The sequence below is a fragment of the Narcine bancroftii genome, chromosome 13 (assembly GCF_036971445.1).
Source record: "Narcine bancroftii isolate sNarBan1 chromosome 13, sNarBan1.hap1, whole genome shotgun sequence".
Lineage (NCBI taxonomy): Eukaryota > Metazoa > Chordata > Chondrichthyes > Torpediniformes > Narcinidae > Narcine > Narcine bancroftii.
The window spans coordinates 343,302-362,145 of record NC_091481.1 but is presented as its reverse complement, the minus strand read 5'-3'; the positions used below and the strand labels follow the sequence as shown (position 1 = coordinate 362,145).

Here is an 18,844-nt window from a genome sequence, read left to right as displayed (position 1 = left end):
GTCATGTCACACAGACCCAGAACTTGTGTGGTTTGCAACAGCTCATTTCGGAAACAAAGCTGGAGTTTTCTAAAATAAACTCAATTTACTTTAATTGTACATTGAACTGGAGAGAATTTATGGCAAAATAATGAAAAAAAAATTAATTCGTTTGATTTCATGGCCCAGTTGTATGAAAGTGACTGGAATATTGTATTAAAGTACAAATTAAAATGACAAAGCACATTTTCTCAACAACTGAAACGAGTTTATCCTTCGCAGTGTGCCAGCCAGATAAATGTGCCTCCTGGAGGAAAATATCGCACGACCAAGGATTACCCAGATGACGTCCTTCGGTTTGTGCGCAGCCACCCCATGATGTATCAACATGTCCACCCTGTACACAATAGACCAGTGTTCTTGAGATCAAATGGGCAGCACAAGCTGAAGCACATAGTCGTTGACCGTGTTGATGCTGAAGATGGTCAATATGATGTCTTATTTATTGGCACAGGTGAACTGAACCGGGTGACTGTGTTGATGGAATTAGGGTGAAGTGTACATCTGTTCCTTCCCTCAAAGCAATTGTAGAACAAACATCTTTCTGTGATGACCAGTCTTAATCTTGCAGTTGGGAAGACTGTAGACAGAGAACAGAACAGACCCTTCAGCCCACATGTCTATGCTGAACATGATGGCCCAATCAAACTAATAATCTGTTGCTTGTACCTGATTGATATCCCTCCATTCCTTTGATATTCAGGTGTCTTTCTGGATGTTTCTAAAATGCTACTATTGGATCTGCTTGCACCACTAACCCTGGCAGCCCCTTCCAAGGCTATCAATCAAAATATTTCCTCTGCCTATCTTCGTTAAACTTGCCCCTCACCCTAAACCCATGTCCACTGGTGTGTCCACTTTCACCCTGGGAAAAGTATCTGACTGCCCTATCAATGCCTCTCATGATGTTATAAGCTTCTTTCGGGTCTCCGCAAAGCCTCTAGAAACAAACAATTCAAATTTGTCCAATCTCACAAGATAAACCAAGATATAGAATCAGAATTAAGCCCATCAGCCGAGTCTGCTCCGCCATTCCAATCATGAGCTGATCCATGCTCCCACTCAGCCCCACTGTCTGGGCTTCTCTCCTTAACCCTTGATGCCCTGACTAGGCTAATACCTGTCAATCTCTGTCTTAAATATACCCAACAACCTCACTTCCATAGCCGCCTGTGACAAAGTTCCACAGACTCACGAAATTCAAAATGTTTCCGCATCTCTATTTTAAATTAATGCCATTTTACACTGAAGTTATGCCCTCTTGTCCTAGACTCCCCTACTATGGGAAACATCCTTGCCTCATCTACACTGTCCAAGCCCTTCAACATTCAAAATGTCTCTGAGGTCCCCCCTCATCATTTTGTACTCCAACAAGTCGAAGAGCCGATAAACATTCCACATATTGCTAATCCTTTAATTCCTGGCATCATTTCTGAACCCTCTCCAAGGACAGCACATATTTCCTCAAATAAGATGCCTAAAACTGTGCACGGTACTCCACATGAAGTCTCACCAGTTCCTCGGCATTAAAGTCTCAACATCACATCCCTGCTCTTATATACTAATCTTCTAGAAAAGAATCCCAACATTGAATCTCCTTTCTTCACCCCAACTCAAACTGGAGGCTAACCTTTTAGGGTATCTCTGCCCATAAATCATACCCTCAAAACCAAGCAATGTCCTGGTAAACTTTGGTAAATTATGATGGGTTACATTTGATGGGTTTCACTCATTTTGAATTCAATCTCTGCACACAGCCACTGCATAAGATTTATGGAGTCCACGACTCAATGTTTAGTTGATGCTTTTTGACTCTTCCACAGATGCAGGGGAGCTGCTGAAGACTGTTGTAATTTACAAGGAAACAGGAATAATGGAGGAAGTGGTGTTAGAGGAACTGCAGATATTTAAGGTGAGAATATTCAGATTGGACTTTCTCTGCTGGAGTTGTGATCAGACTGGCCTCCAGTAATCAGGATATTTGTCTTGATTTCAGGTACCAACTCCAATTATCAGCATGGAGATTTCCATTAAACGGGTAAGATTGTGCTACTGTAGAGGATGCCCATCCTGTAAAGGGCTGGATGGGTTGGAGTTAGTCAAATATCTTCAGGAAAGTTTTATAAATCAATATGTAGAAGAAGCAACTAGAGAAGGGGCAGTATTAGATCTCCTATTAGGAAACAAGATAGGTCAGGTACAGAGGTTTGTGTTCGGGGACACTTTGGGTCTCGTGATCATAATACTATTAGTTTTAGATTAATAATGGAGTAGGATAGGGCTGGGCCTAAGGTTGAGATTCTTGATTGGAAAAAAGCAAATTTTGAAGAGATGCGAAAGGATTTAGAGGGTGTGGATTGGGATCATTTATTTTCTGGGAAGGATGTGACAAGTAAATGGAGGATATTGAAAGGGGAAATGTTGAGAGTCCAGAGTTGGTCTGTCCCTGTGAGGATTAAAGGTTAGAAAATATAGGGAGCCTTGGTGTTCAAGGGATAGCAGGAACTTTGTTAGGAGGAAGAGGGATGTGGACAATAGATATAGACAGCGGGGAATATGTGAGGTGCTTGAGGAATACAAGGAGTGCAGAAAAAGTCTTAAGAAAAAAATAGAAAGGCTAAAAGGAGATAGGAGACGGCATTGTCAGTAAAAATAAATCCAAAGGGTTTCTACAGGTACATTAAAACTAAAGGAATAGTGAGGGATAAAATTGGGCCCCTTGAGGATCAGACAGATCGGCTCTGTGAGGAGCCAGAAGAGATGGGGGAAATTTTAAATTATTTTTTTTCTTCAGTATTCACTAAGGAAAGAAACATTGAGCCAGGTGAAGTGCGTCAATCTGGTAGTGAGGTCAGGAAAAATATACAGATTATCGAGGAGGTAGTATTTGGCTATTTTAAAGAGAATAAAGGAGGATAAATCTCTGGGTCCTCACAAGATATTCCCTGGGAACTTGGGGGAGGTTAGTGTAGAAATAGTGGGGACTCTGACAGAATATTTAAAATGTCATTGGCCACGGGAGGGGTGGCAGAGGATTGGAAGGTAGCTCATGTTGTTCCACTGTTTAGATTAGGCTCCAAAAGTAAACCTGGTAATTATAGGCCTGGGAGTCTAATGTCGGTGATGGGTAAATTAATGGAGAGTGTTCTTAGAGATGGAATATACAGGGATTGATTAGGAGTAAACACGGTTTTGCACGTGGTAGATCCCGTTTAACAAATCTTATTGAGTTTTTTTTGAGGAGGTTACTAAGAAGGTTAAGAGGGGAAAGCTGTGGATGTTGTCTATATGGACTTCAGTAAGGCCTTTGACAAGGTTCCGCATAAGAGATTGGTTAGGAAGGTTCAAGCATTAGGTATTAATGTTGAAGTAGTGAAATGGATTCAACTATGGTTGGATGATAGATGCCAGAGAGTAGTGGTGGAAAATTGTTTGTCATATTGGAGACCAGTGATTAAAGGGATGCCACAGAGATCAGTACTGGGTCCATTGTTGTTTATCAAATATATATTAATGATCTGGATGATAGGGTGGTAAATTGGAGTAGTATGAATGCAGGTGGTACTGAGATTGGTGGTGGTGGTGTGGACAGTGAAGAAGCTTTTCAAAGCCTGCAGTGGGATATAGGATAGTTAGAAGAGTGGAGTTTAATTCTGATAAGTGTGAGGTGCTACATTTTGGTAGGACTAATCAGCAAAGGTTATGAATATTAAATGGTCGACAATTGAGGAGTGCAGTAGAACAAAGGGATTTAGGAATTCTAGTACATAATTCCCTGAAAGTGGAGTTACATGTAGATAGGTTGGTGAAGAAAGCTTTTGGCATGTTGGCCTTTATAAATAAGAGTATTGAGGGTAGGAGTTGGGATGTCATGTTGAAGTTGTACAAGGCATTGGTGAGGCAAAATTTGGAATATTGTGTTCTGTTTTGGTCGTCAAATTATAGGAAGGATAAAAACAGAACAGAGAGAGTGCAAAGGAGATTTACAAGAATGTTGCCTGTGTTTCAGGGTTTGAGTTGGAGGGAAAGGCTGAGCAGGCTGGGACTTTATTCCCTGGAGCATGGAAGATTGAGGGGTGATTTGATAGTGGTATTTCAAATTCTGAGGGGGCAGATAGATTGGCTTTATACATTGAGAGCAGGGGAGATTCAAACAAGAGGACATGGATTGAGATTGAAGGGAGAAAAGTTAGGGGAAACATGAGGGGGAATTTCTTTACTCAGAAGGGAGTGTGGAATGAGCTTTCATCCAAAGTGGTAATCTGGGTTCGATTTTAATATTTAAGGAAAAGTTGGATAGGTATATGGATAAGAGAAGTGTGGAAGGTTATGGACCAGGTGTGGGTCAATGGGACTAGGTATTCGGCATGGATTAAAAGGACCAAACTGGCCTGTTTCTGTGCTGTAATTCTTATATAGTTATAAAAAGCAGTCACAATTAACAATATTAAATCACCCATTGAATGAAATTCCCTTTTGTGGTGCAATTTGCTGCAGATATTTTTTACAATACAGACTCTCTCATCCATGGAAGTGGAGTCAAAACTCACCCGATTAGACTTTGAGGACACCCCAGGCACTCAAGAGTCTCCCTGGTGGCAAACTCATCTAACACCACTCCCTCCATGTCATGGTAAAGCTCAGCTTACAAAGCCTCACCTTGCAGAGTGCGTGCTTCTGCAGGAGAGCAGAACAGAAGGTGGAAAACAGGTGCACAGGTTCAATCCAAAAAAAGCTTGATTTTCTGCTGGATCTTTGTTCGAGGGATGGAGCTGCCTGTTCTTGAACTGATACTGCTCCTGCTTTGCACACTGCTTCTCCCAAACACAGAGCACCTATTTCAATTATTTTCTCATCAATTCGTCCTGCTCTGCATAGTTACCAACAGCTTCTCTTGACATTTTCAACTTTAAGCAAATGAATCAGCTCTTCAGCAGGCCTGATTACAATTTGTTTCTCATTTTAATTTAGCAAAATTTGTACATTGCATCAAAATCAGCCATTGCTCAGGTGAAAATCCATCAGTGCTCTATGTATGGCTCTGCGTGCATGGACTGCTGCCTTGCCAGAGATCCTTACTGTGCGTGGGATGGAGCGACCTGCACCAGGTATTACCCATATGCAGCAACTATGAAAAGGTAATTGCCTCTGTTTCAGGCATTATTGCAAAGTTTGCTGTGGTGAAACGTGAAGCTGCAGTGCTGGGGATAATTGGGATGAGATCTGTGTCCAGCTGCATAATCTACAGAAAGCATTTGCCAGCTTCACTGTGTTGGTGGCCCATGAGCACAAATTTGAAATGCTGTTTTTTTTTTTAAGTATCATTCTCCATCTATGGATATGACTGTAATTAAATAGAGAACAGAAAGGATGTGTAAAGTAAAACAAAATTTTCTAGATGCCGTGGTTGAAGTTAAAACACATAATGCTGGAGAAACTCAGCAGGTCAAACAGGGTCCTTTACATAGAAAAGGTAATATTAATATCAACTTTTCCAGTTTCTGATAACCTGGTCTCCTCTTTCCCCTCCCCTTTCCAGTTTTCCTCCCTCCCTTCCCCCTCTATTAACCTAGCTGTCCCTCCTCCCCTTGATCCCTGCTGTCCCCTCTCCCCCTTCTCCACCTATCACCTCCTGACTTTGAGACCACACCACCCCCCTTACTCTTTTGATTGGACGTCTGCTGACATTCTTCCATACCTTGTTGAAGGACTCAAGCCTGAATAGTTGGTTATGTATTTTTACCTTAGCTATATAAAGGACATTGTTTGCCCTGCTGAGTTTCTCCAGCGTCATATGATGGTAAAGTAATGCATTTTGGAAGTTAAACTGTGGCAAGAAATGTCCAGGTAGTTAATGTCTGGGCCCAGGAACAGAGAGAATAAGGCAAACAAGAACATTGTTCCCTGATACAGGAACATGGTCCCCTGAGAGGCCCACACAGATATATAAATTTGTGAAGAAGGTGTTGGTCACACTTGCATTCATCAATCGGACCACTAAGCACAGGAATTAAGATGTTGCACTACACATGTATAAAATGTTGATTCTGTTCACTACTCTACAGGAAAGATGTGATTAATCTCGAGAGGGCACAGAAAAGATTTACAAAGATATAGAGTGGACTAGAGGGCTTGATATATCAGGAGAGATTGGATGGTCAGAGCCTGTTTTCCCTGGAATCTAGGAGGCTGAGAGGTGATATGATCGAGCTACACAAAGGAATGAAAGGCATCGATAACATACATAACTAGAGCCTGCTTCCCATTGTAGGTGTCTAAAACTAAAGAGTATTGGGTTAAGTTGAGGGAAAAGATTTTAGAGAATCTGAAGGGAAACTTTTTTATAAACGTATTGGTAACTGGAATGAGTGGCCAGAAGAGGAGGTGTGGGCAGGAACGGGAAGAACGTTTAGGTAACGTATGGACAAGTACTTGAATGATCTGGCCATGAAGGATATGGAATTAATATTGACAACTGGATGAAAGTGGATGGGGATGACGGTCAAGATAAACACAGTGAGCCCAGGGCCTTTTCGTGGACATTTACCCCCTCCATAAATCTTCGTCCGCGAAGCCAAGCCAAAGAAGAACAATGCTAGGACTTGGTACAAGACATAGATGTACTTTGTAACCTGTGAAATATTGAAGAATTCTTGGAAATAGCCTCCCTTTGTTCTGCAATGATGGCAAAAATACTTGGGAAATGAAGATGTTGGAGAGATTTGCAATGTGTGCAAGACTGCAGGAAGTGCTGTCAACCTGCAGGTGGCAACATGAGCCCTTTTCCCAAGGAATAGCACACCTGATCTGATGCTAGGCCAGCTTCAGACACCATGCGCACAGAAATGTCAGCAGTGGGTGACTTCATTCATTGGGAGATCTCAGGATTACTGTTTGGATTTACAAAATTAACCATTTCAGCCTCTTGAAATGAAAATATCCTTTGGGAATTGCAATTAACTGTCCTGCTTTTCTCGTGTTAAGCTGGAATAACCTTGGTACTTTTGGATTGCCTTTGCAGATGGAAAGTTCTGATGTGCATTGAGGAGATTGATGCCACCACCTCATCTCACCCCCCATTTCTGTGCCTTAGATGGAGTTGACAGGCCAAAGCAATTTGCTTATCACCATAGTAACGTTTAAATTTGAGATGATCTTCAAGCCATCATCAGGACTGTTGTAGTGGTATCACAATATTTAGCTGTACAGCAGCCTCAGACTCGAAACCTAGCAAATCCAGTCACACCGGTGCACTGCATCCATCTTCTGTCCCACTCAAATCCTTGCCCACCTCTCATGGTTTCATTCTCCAACTGGTCAGACTGAATTTCCACTGCATTGTTGAAGATCACACATTGCATTGCATCCTCACCACAGATGAGGAACATAATGTTATCCAACATGATCGACAGGGACTTTGTCTGTTCATCCATATCTTCTCAGGCCTCCCCTCCGATAAACTCCACACCCCTTTGAATAAACTTCCAGTTCCGTTTCATAGCTTAATCAATTATTATTTAAGGCACCAATTTGCTTCCCTCAGAAACATGCAATGCACTCCAAGATTATTCAGCTGGTCGTCGAAGCCAGTCCTATTAATTAAGCCAATGACTGCTCTTACTTCAAGCCCAGCACATTTTTCTTCAAATAGTTTTCCAAATCTACTATTATTGGTGATGTAGCCACACAAGCTCCATGGATTAAAGAGGCTGTAATTATTGGATTATGATGGAAGATCTGACAAATTTTGTTTAACTACGATATGATGGGAGTTAATTAATCACAATTAATTTTGGAAAGACAAATCAGAAGGCTGAGTATAGGGTTAATAGTCACCTCTTCGCCTCCTAGATTCCAGGGAAAACAGGCTCTGACCATCCAATCTCTCTTGATATATCAAGCCCTCTTGTCCACTCTGTATCTTTGTGAATCTTTTCTGTGCCCTCTCGAGATTAATCACATCTTTCCTGTCGAGTAGTGAACAGAATCAACATTTTATACATGTGTAGTGCAACATCTTAACTCCTGTACTTAGTGGTCCGATTGATGAAGGCAAGTGTGACAAACACCTTCTTCACAAATTTATATATCTGTGTGGGCCTCTCAGGGGACCATGTTCTTGCAATAGGGAACTGTGTTCCTGTATCAGGGAATAATGTTCCTGTTTGCCTTAGTCTCTCTGTTCCTGGGCCCAGACATTAACTACCTGGACATTTCTTGCCACAGTTTAACTTCCAAAATGCATAGTGTGGATGAACAGAGGGACCTTGGGGTCCAAATCCAAATCAATGCATCCTCAAGGTCACCACGCAGGTTATAGGATAGTTAAGAAGGTCTATGGGATGTTGGGCTTCATTAATGGGGGATTGAGTTCAGGAGCTGAGAGATCATGTTACAACTCTACAAATGTCTGGTGAGACCACACTTCGAGTATTGTGTTCAGTTCTAGTCATCTCATTAAAGGAAGGATGTGGAAGCTATGGAGAGGGGCAGAGGAGATTTACCAGAATATTGCCTGGATTGGGAAACATGAGGCAAGGTTTATTCTCTTTGAAGAGTAGAAGAATGAGAGGAGACAATAGAGGTCAACAAGATTCTGAGAGGCATAGATAGCATGGACAGCCAGCACCTGTTTCCCAGGGCAGGATCAGCAAACACCAGGGGACATGTGTACCAAGCAAAGGGAGGGAAATTTAGGGGAGACAGTAAGAGTAACTTTTTTTCCACAGAAGAGTTGTGGGTCCCTGGCATGCCTTGACTGGAGTAGGGGTGGAGGCTGAAACATTAGGGGTTTTAAATAGTCTCTAAGACAGGCACATGGATGGAAGAAAAATAGAGGGTTATGAGGTAGGGAGGGGTTAGAATATTTTCAAGAAATATATGGATTGACACAACTTTGGGGCTGTAGGGCCTCAAAGAATATGCTGTAATATTCTAATTAGCCAAGACTCTGCAGATTTGGCCAAGAAAAAAAAAACAGGCTCTTTGGCTCACCATGTCTATATCCACCATCTTGTACATATCCATAGTAATGCTACATAGCAACATGGTCCACGGTATTTCATATGTTGACAATTCAAGCCTTTACTTCAGAAAATGTTGCCCTCCCAAGCACTGTATTTCTGACTTTATGCACCTTCTGGGTGAAAAAAGTCTCGACATCCATTTGGATGCTACCCACTTACCCTAAAATCCCAACCCCTTTAATTTTAGATGGGTTGATCATAGGGCCCTATCTGAACCTAATAAGACCCAGTCAGCCATCAAACACCTACTTACACCAATCCCACTTCATTCTCCCCATATTCCCACAAGCTCCTCCCCACCACAAACTCCATATAATTCACCTGTCACTGAGGACAATCAAAGCAGCAATTAACCTCCCATCCCACAGGGCTTTGGAATGTATAGATGGGCTCAGGGATGTAGTATCCCCTTCACCATATATTTGCTTCAATATTCATTATGATTTTCATTTTACAGACATTGTATTTTACTAATCAGTATCAACCCCTGTTTTCTGCACATCTGAATATATCTTATTTATTTTAATTTTTTGAATTTTATATTTTATTTATAGCGTGGTAGGAAGCTGATTGCAGCCATTTAAACCTGCACTGTCCAATTCCACCCAAATTCAACCTGGGTCATAGATGCTGGCCTTGGCCTCATCATGTTGACTGGTCCAATACATGGAAGACCAATGTCCTGCAATATGCCTTGGTGAAAATTATATCAGATGGAGATTTATTGCCTTAAATTCTGAAAGATATGTTGGAGATGACGTGCAGTGGAGGTGTTGGAGGATTTGACCAGGGGATAATTTAGTACCATGTCGGCTTCCTTCTTTCAGGCGGTTCCGCAGGCAAGATATTCGACATGGTGATGTTGCACGGCAATGCTTCGACCTGCAAAATGGTACGTAACGTCGTAAGAGTTGGCAACCCTGATGCTGGTTCTATTATTTTCATAAGCCATGGACATGAGGGCTTTATTGCAGTGGACGCTTAAAATATTATACAGATATTAAATTCATTGTGACAGATGTTTAATTTTCAGATTTTCCAGTGCATAAAAATCTTAGATACTAAATCTTCCAGCTCTACATAATGTCATCATTGTGTTCACCCATCCTCCTTCCTACAACCTTCCTTTCCTCCCATTAATACTCCATTTTCTCTTTGATGTAATCTCCTGATTTTAAAAAAAACTCATTGGGATATCAGATAGAAAATTCTATACTAGATGAAAGGTTCGGACCTGAAACTTTGACCACCCGGCTCGACCTGCTGAATTCAGGTTTGCAGCATCAGCAGGCCTCTCACTTGTCTGCCGAAAACTCCACGCGTCAGACTGAAAAGTTGAAAAAGAAATTATATACTGAAATTACACAAATGGCCATGAGCACTCCAAAAAAAGTTTTAATAAATATTCATTGCTTCTATTTCTCTCTCCATACTTACTATTGGATCTCTCTCAGATATTTGATGCTCTTCTTTCTTTCAATCCAGAACCTTCTCAAAGTTAATATATGCAGGAAGCTGAAGCTGTTGGATGTACAATACAGCCCACAGAATGATGAACATAATGGTAGCATTGTGCACTGTTCAATACTTCTGATATCATTAAGTCTGATATCAGTAGGAGGGAATATGTTGGAATCCACATGAAGGAGAGAATATAGAACAACTCAGTATGTAATAATAAATCCCCTTGAGAATAATATTGGATCGAGCGGAGTAAACACAGATTGATGGAAAGAGTGTCACGATTGACAAATCTGCTGGTGCCCATAAAGGATTCAACATTCCTTTATTGTCATGTAATAATACAGAACATGTAAACTTCCACAAGATTGCCTTCTGCCTGTCATCAAACAGTTATTCAACTAATGGTGAATGTGACCCCATGCCCCCTTAATTTGGAAAGAAAGAGAAGCAACTCCTTCTCAATGGGGAGCGTTCTCCCCGTTTTCTGGTGTCCTCCATCAGTACACTACTCCCTGGAGTCCGCAACCCTCTCAAGGCTGCTACCAAGCACAGGCGCCACCATCTTGGGCACACACCCTGCAGTTGTGTCTGACCTGCAAACATTGTCAGCTCATTTAACAGGTTGTTTCATGCTGGCATTAGGACTAGGCGGTTGAACCCTTCAGAGCAACATTGTGTCTCCCCTGTCCTGGGTCTGCACCAGGCATCAGCGCTGTCTTTATAACATCTCTGGTAGTCAAAGAGATAAGTGGGGACACCTGTGCCTGTATCTCATTTGAATTGTGGGTAAGCCTTTTTTTAGTGAAGGGGAAGCTATTGTGGATGATTCAAAGAGATGAAATTTACTCCTACAATGGAAAACATGGGTGTATTAGAAATAGTCAGCATGGCTTTGTACAGGGCACAGCAATTCTTACAGACTTGACTGAATATTTTGAGGAGGTGACAAAGATGATTGAGGGTAAGGCAATGAATGTTGCTTCTACTACGGACTTCAGTAAAGCATTTGGCAAGGTCCCTCATGGTCGAGTGATCCAGAAGCTGGGTTGGCTATTGAAGATCGAGGTTAGTGGTTGAGGGGAGCTCTTCTGACTGCAGGTCCGTGATCAGTGGAGTTCAGAAGCATTCAATGGTGGGACCTTTGTGTTTATGACATACTGTATATGAATGACATGGACGAAAATGTAGGTAGGCTGACGGGTCAGTCTGCAGACAATACAAGCATTGGTGGAGTTGTGGTGAGTGTAGAAGGTTGTGAAAAGATGCAACAGGATTTTGATCAGTTGGAGAAATGAGCAAAGTTTAACCTGAACAAGTGTGAGGTGCTGCACTTTGGGAGGTCAAATGTAATAAGTAATATACAGTACATGGTAGGATCCTTTTGAGTATTGATCCACAGAGATCTTCGGGTCCAAGTCCAGAGCTTCCTGAAAATGGCCACACAAGTGAATGGGATAGTAAACAAGGTATACGGCCTGCTTGACATTGTCGTTTGGGCCACTGAGCAAAAAGGTTAGAAAGTCACGTGACAGCTGTATAAATCTGTTTTTAATGTCTGCCAGAGCCTCCACAACTGTTTGCAGCATTACAGGAAGGATGTGATGGCTTTGGAGAGGGTGCAGAAGAGCCAAAATGTACACAGGAGTCCTTAGCTACGAGAATATGGAGCAAAAAGCATGCTGTTGGAGGACACGCTGAGTTCCCCTGGCAGATGGCTTTTTGTTTTATTTTCAACAGAATGCTGCCTGGATCAGAGGGTATTGCCTCTCTAAATTAAAATTTCTAAATATATGTTTTAAAATTAGTTTTGCATTTTCTTGTCTGGTCAGATGAGGCAGTGTTAATGCCAGAAGAAAGACATTTGTATGGGATTGAGGGAAATAGTACCCTGCTGGAGTGCACAGTCCGATCACCTCAAGCTCTAGTCCTGTGGTTTGTAGAAAGATCCCCCAACACAGGACAAGAGGAGGTGAGTAACTGAGTGAATTTTGACCATGGGGAATGAAATATCAAACCCATACCCATACATATAGGTTATGTGGCAAAGAAGGATGAACTATTTGATGATGTTGATGAATATGGATAATGTGTAAAGTGCCAGATGACAGACCCCTGCTCCTGTTCTCATGTCATCCTCTTGCCTCCTAATGCTAAAACTTCTCGTGTTTTCAATGTCTGTGCATCATTTCTCCATCCCCTCTGTGGTTCTGCCACAGAGTCATTCTTCAATAATTCAGCCTCCTGTCATTTGCTGCTGGTGAGTCTGTTTTATCTCCCCCAACCAGCATCTATTTTCTTCGAAAAGATACTATTCTCTTTTAAATTTTTTGGTGTTTTAATCTCATTATTTTTATTTCCTTTAATATTGGCTTTTTTGACTTCTCTCCCAAGTGTGATGCCCCTAAATACTGTCAGTCTCCCTTTGCCTTTCTGTCCATTAATAACCACACACAGTGTGCTCCACTTCTAAACTCTGTTTCCCCTCTACTTTTATCCATCCATGAATTCTCACTGGCTTTTTCATCCTGAATATCCTGGTCCTGCCTGTAGATCTGAAGCAGGGACCCTGTTGGTCTTGCCAGAGACACAATGAGCAGCTGGAACCATTGCAGATTTCTCTCTTTCTTTGTCAGATTTCATTGTTTTCCTTTTGGCATGGTTGCTTCCAGTTTTATCCTCTCCTTCATAGAACATTGAACAATTCTGTACAGGCCCTTTGGCCCTCAATGTTGTGCCAAGCCATATATAAAAAAATGTACTAAACCCTCCTTACACCCTAACTCTCGATTTTCCTTTCATCCATGTGGATGTCCAAGAGTCTCTTAAATGCCCCCAATGTTTCAGCTTCCACTACTATCCCCAGCAAGGAATTCCAGGCACCCACAACTCTCTGTGTAAATAAAAAAAAACACCCTGACATCTCCTCTAAACTTCCCTCCCTTCACTTTGAACACATGTCCTCTGGTGTTTGCTGATGTAGTCCTGGGAAACAGGTGCTGGCTGTCTGCCCTATCTATGCTTCTTATATCTTGCAGACATCCATCAAGTCTCTTCTATCCTACTCCTGAATTAAATCCCTTAATTAATGAATCCCAGCATTCCCTAGGCCTTCTTAACTCTCCTGTCAACCTGTGTGGCGATGTATAGATTTGGACCCTCAAGGTCCCTCAGCTTATCCACACTCTTAGGTAACTAACCATTACCCTGTACTCAGCCTTTCTGGTTTGTCCTTCCAAAATGCATCACCTCATATTTATCCAGATTGAACTCCATCTGCCACTTTTCTGCCCAGCTCAACATCTTGCCTATATCCTCCTGTAACCTTCCTTCAACCTTCATGTCATCTGCAAACTTATTGACCCAACCTTCTGCCTCTTCATCCAGGTCATTTATAAAAATTAACAAGAGCAGGGGTCCCAGAAGGTAACACTCCACTAGTCACCGACCTCCAGGCAGAATACATTCCTTCCACCACTACTCTCTGCTCTCTTCCTACAAGCCAATTTTTAAAATCCATTCAGCTAATTTTACTCTTATTCTGTGTTTCGTGACTTTCTGGATGAGTCTGTCTTGGGGGTCCTTGCAAATGCCTTGCTAAAATCCATGTAGACCACATCTACCTCCCTACCCTCATCAATTTCTTTTGTTACCTCCTCAAAGAACACAATTAGATTCATGAGTCACAACTTTCCCTTCACAAAGCCCTGGCCGACTATCCGTGAGTAGACTGGACTTCTCCAAATGCTCAGAGATCCTGTCCTTAAGAATCCTCTTCTTTAGTTTTCATGCCACTGATGTAAGACTATAATTCTCGGATTCTCCCTATTACCTTTTTTTAACCTTTCTGCCATAAATTCTCTTGCTGTTTTTGCTTTCTCATTGTCCATAAGACGCAGGTAACTCCTTTTGTCCCAACTTGTTAATTTGGCTCTTTGGGATAGGCCCATTTAATCAATAGAACTATAGAACATTACAGCACAGAATCAAGCCTTTCAGCCCTTCTATTCTGTGCTGAACCATTATTCTGCCAAGTCCCACTGACCTGCACCCAGTCCATTGCCCTCCATACCCCTCCCATCTATGTACCTGTCCAAACTTTTTTTAAATGTGAAAATTGGCCCACATTCACCACTTCAGCTGATGGCTCGTTCCACATTTCCACCACCCTCTGTGTGAGGAAGTTCCCCCTAATGTTCCCCCAACCTTGTTTCTCCCCATATCCTTCGAAATCTTTTTGCTCTCCTCCTTGTTGGTCTTTGTTTTGTTTCATCTGGATTTTTGCCAGATCAGTCAGAACCAGAATGATGAGTCTTAAGGTTCCTAGTCTAGAGAAAGGGTCCAGTGGAAAGCATATACTATTCTTTGTATCCCACTGACTCTGCTTGACCCAATGAGCTCCTCCAGAAGATTGTGTTTGGCTTCAGATTCTAGCAACTGCAGTCTCTTGTGTGTCTCCCTCTCTCTAATGTTCTTTCAGGTGAAAACAGATGACCGGGTGATTCAAACGGACCTGGGGCTCTTGCTTCTCAACCTTCACAGGAGAGACACTGGAACTTACTTCTGCAAGTCAAGGGAACATGGCTTTGAACAGGCAGTGACCAAGATCAAACTGGACATCTTGCAAGAGGAGCAGATTGATAGGATCTTTGACAAGAATGACGAGGAGCTGCCCGATAAACTGCCCTGTGTGCTGCAGTCGGGGAACCAGCAAGGAGCGAGGCTGTGGTATAAGGAGTTTCTCCAGTTAATAGGCTACAGTAATTTTCAGCAGGTGGAGGAATACTGTCAGAAAATGTGGTGCCCTGAAAGGCGGAGAAAAAAGAGCAGAGCTGCAGGGAGTAAATGGAAATACAGCAAACTGCAGGGGAAGGGGGTAAAAGGCAGAGCCCAACCTGAACTGCGGCGAAGCCCACGGCACACTGTAGACACAAGAAGGCAGCAGATAACAATCTGAGTATTAACAAACAGTCTTAGAAAGATCAAAAATGGTTTAGAGACTATAAATCCTGTTCACATGCAATTCTTGTTTGAGACAGTTAGATTCCTGAGCCCAAATTTTCATTAACTCCAGGAACAGAGAAATGATGTATGTCACTAGTGGTGTTGCAGTGTTCTTCATGTTGAAGCCTCCAATTAGCGTTCTCATTTGTCCTTGCTAAATGTTCATATTTCTCATGTTGTACTTACCCAACTATTCCCACTCAGTTAATCGATCAATATCTCTCTAAGTTGTTTACATCCTTCTCATAACTTGCCTGCCCCCTACTTTTGTATTGTCTGAAAATTTAGGTTACAGTATATTTGCTTCTTCCTTCATAATCAGGTATAAATATATAATGTGTGAGTGCAGAAAAAAATATATAATTTTCTATTTTCACACACACACACACACACACACACACACACACACACACAGAGTGAATCGTGCTAACACTGAACTCTGTGGTAGTCCACTGACCGTTGAAACTGACTCCCTTATCCTTGCTTGTTTGTCAGATTCCCATCGATTCACATATTACCTCTAAAACCGTAAGTTCTTACCTTCGAGGTCCCACCTTCGAGGTCCCACCTTGTCAACAGCATTTTGAAAATTTCAATACTTTGCATCTGCTGGATTTTCTCCAGCTGATACTTCAAGGAACTCGAATATATTTGTAGTTTCCCTTCGTGAAATTCTGCTTGATTACCGATAACTTTCCAGATGTTCTGCTGTTACCTGTTAATATTGAAAGAAATAATTACTATTATGTTATTTTTAAATTATTTTGGTTAAAGCAGTTGTTTCCACACAAGGGCCACAACTAGTTGATTGCAGATCTTAACAGTATTGGTCTTACTTTGTTTTCCAATATCACCTGATTAAAATCTCAACATTTGTCATTTTCAATTAATTCTATTGTGTACTACCAGAACATTCCCATAACACAGGAGTGAGAAAATTGTCCTGATCTCAATCAGAGCCCAGGAATTGAAATGTAAAATGCATCTTTTAATTTGTGATAGGACATTTGAACAATGATTAAACCATTTGATCATTTTGTACAGTCAAATTATACTCTTTCTATCCAAACTCAAGTTATTCACAAGTTGGCTGGCAAGGTACAGCCTTAAAGTGACCCCTGAAAGCTCCTGACACATTCTTCCACAGCACCTAAGAACAAAAGAAATAGGAAATAGGAGCAGGAGTTGGCCATTTGGCCCATCAAGCCTGCTCCACCATTCAATATGATCATGGCTGATCTGATTGTTGATTCAACTCCACCTACTTGCCTTTTCCCCATATACCTTAATTATTTTTTTCATGTAAAAATCTCTCTAATTAAACCTGAAGATACCTCAACTGCTTCCCTGTGTAGAGAATTCCATTATCTGATCACATGCTAAATAAAATGTTCATCAGGACTAGGCCTGCACCTTACAGTTGGCCTTGGCCAGATTCACGCTGGTGTTCTTGGCCTTCAACTTTAGATTCAGGTTCTCCCACTCTGCTTTAACTGAATCCTCACCATTCTATTTATCACACCACACCTTTATCCCAACCATCTCTACACGGGGAGATTGTACAAACTCCTTGCAGACAGTGTGGGATTTGAACCCTGGTCCCGATCACTGCTGCTGTAACAGCGTTGCACTACCCGCTGCACCAACTGTGCCGCTCAAATAGGTAGGTAGGAGCCTCCAGTTTGCCAAGAAACCATCAAATTGTTCTTTGTCATTCGCTACATCCAAGTATATTCATTACACATTCATAATCTCCAATCAATAATTAACTAAATTGTATTATAGGTTCATGTGTTCATCTTGTGGCACTAATATTCCTGTGTAATTCAAATATTCTACAGAAGATCACACAGAAATCAGATAACAAAGTAAGAACTGTATTTTCAGGTCCTCAAAAATAGCTGAAATGACGGAACATGATCCAATTAACAGAACCTAGATCAGAGAGCCAGAACTGTTGGGCTACTCATGGTCACACTCATGTGTGCAGGTTTTGCATGAGAACAGCTTTCTGCTTGAAGGTGAGAAAGTTATTGGAGTGCAAAAATTTTCAAATAGCATTTTGGGGCTGAGAATTGAGACTGACAACAGAACTCATGATCCCCTTCACCAGAAGCTGAAGAAGGATAGTCACCGTCAGCTTGACAATTGGATGGCCGTTTTATTTTAAATCCTGCAACTGTGGGGTCTGCGCCAAAGATGGCGGCACCTCTGCAGACACAAAAGGTTGCAGACTCTGGGGAAGTGGAGGACTACCACAGATCACCAGAAAATGAGGAGACTGCCCTCCCCACTTCTGAGAAAGAGAAGCAGAGGAGATGACCCATGGGATGGTTATTATGGAAGCGAACCAGTGAGGGGTTCTGCATCTGAAGGACTCACACAGGTGATGGGCTGTTGGTGATTTGAGGCAAGGAACCAACGCAGGCGGAGTCTGCAGTCAAGAGGTACCAGGTATCAACTGGGTTGCCAAGAGCTCTGAATGGTCCATAATTGTATCAGAGGTTCAGATCTGGAGCTCGAGTTGCTGATGGTTTGGACTGGACTGTGGCTGCACTGGAAGTGAATCTGGTGGAAACACCTCTTTTTCTCTAATTGAAAGAGGCAGTTCAGGCAATTTCTGCTGACTGCAAATCTGTCTGCCTCACAGCAGATAAAAGCCAATTTCATGTAATATAACACTTTATTATATGACAATAAATTGAATTTTGAAAATTGAATCTTGAAATGGGCAAGTAATGCCAACATTGGTATGAAACTACATCTCATAACAATAAGAAAAAACTTCCAGTTTTGACAGTACCACCAGCAAACTTTACAAAGTTACAAAAGAGAAAAGATTCTCCATTTTGGTTGTTGAGACAGTAAGCTGATGGATACATAGAGTATCTCGACACAATATCAAGACCTAAGGAACATGGTAAGCAATAATCCTTGATTATCCCCGATAATCTGTTCCTGACCTAACAATCTTCTTCTTGGGCTCCACATTAGGTTTTGTTAGGGGTTACTTTGAAGTACCTTTGATCGAAACTTGCTTCTAGCTCACCAACTCCTTTACTATAACACCCTGCCTTTGCTTTTCTATCTCCCCCTCCCCCCACCCCCATCTCCATAATTCTCTCCAGTACTATCACTTCCTGGAATTCAGCCTTTTCCAATTCTAATCCATTAATCCTTCTCAATATTAACCTGCCATCAGTGACAGCCTTGCTTTGAGCTGCATAAGGCCAAAGCTCTGGAATCGTTCCCTCAATGTCGTCTTCAAATCTACTCCACATTTAAGATTCACATCAAAATCTACTCCATCTTTT

General features: G+C 41.8%; 1 protein-coding gene across 3 annotated transcripts in view; it reads left to right on the top strand.

Moving 5' to 3' along the window:
- The window catches only part of LOC138749001 (semaphorin-3E-like), a 107,892-nt gene extending 89,726 nt beyond the window's left edge, over window positions 1–18,166 (top strand). For 2 of the 3 annotated variants that reach the window (XM_069910002.1, XM_069910004.1), the window contains 7 exons: window positions 262–493; window positions 1,863–1,951; window positions 2,036–2,077; window positions 5,011–5,177; window positions 9,893–9,957; window positions 12,359–12,498; window positions 15,007–18,166. In XM_069910002.1, the coding sequence (XP_069766103.1) occupies window positions 262–493; window positions 1,863–1,951; window positions 2,036–2,077; window positions 5,011–5,177; window positions 9,893–9,957; window positions 12,359–12,498; window positions 15,007–15,483 (1,212 nt within the window). In that variant the 3' untranslated portion in view covers window positions 15,484–18,166. The remainder of the gene's footprint in view (window positions 1–261; window positions 494–1,862; window positions 1,952–2,035; window positions 2,078–5,010; window positions 5,178–9,892; window positions 9,958–12,358; window positions 12,499–15,006) is intronic. The other variant, XM_069910003.1, reaches the window with a different exon arrangement.
- Window positions 18,167–18,844: the final 678 nt, after the last annotated feature.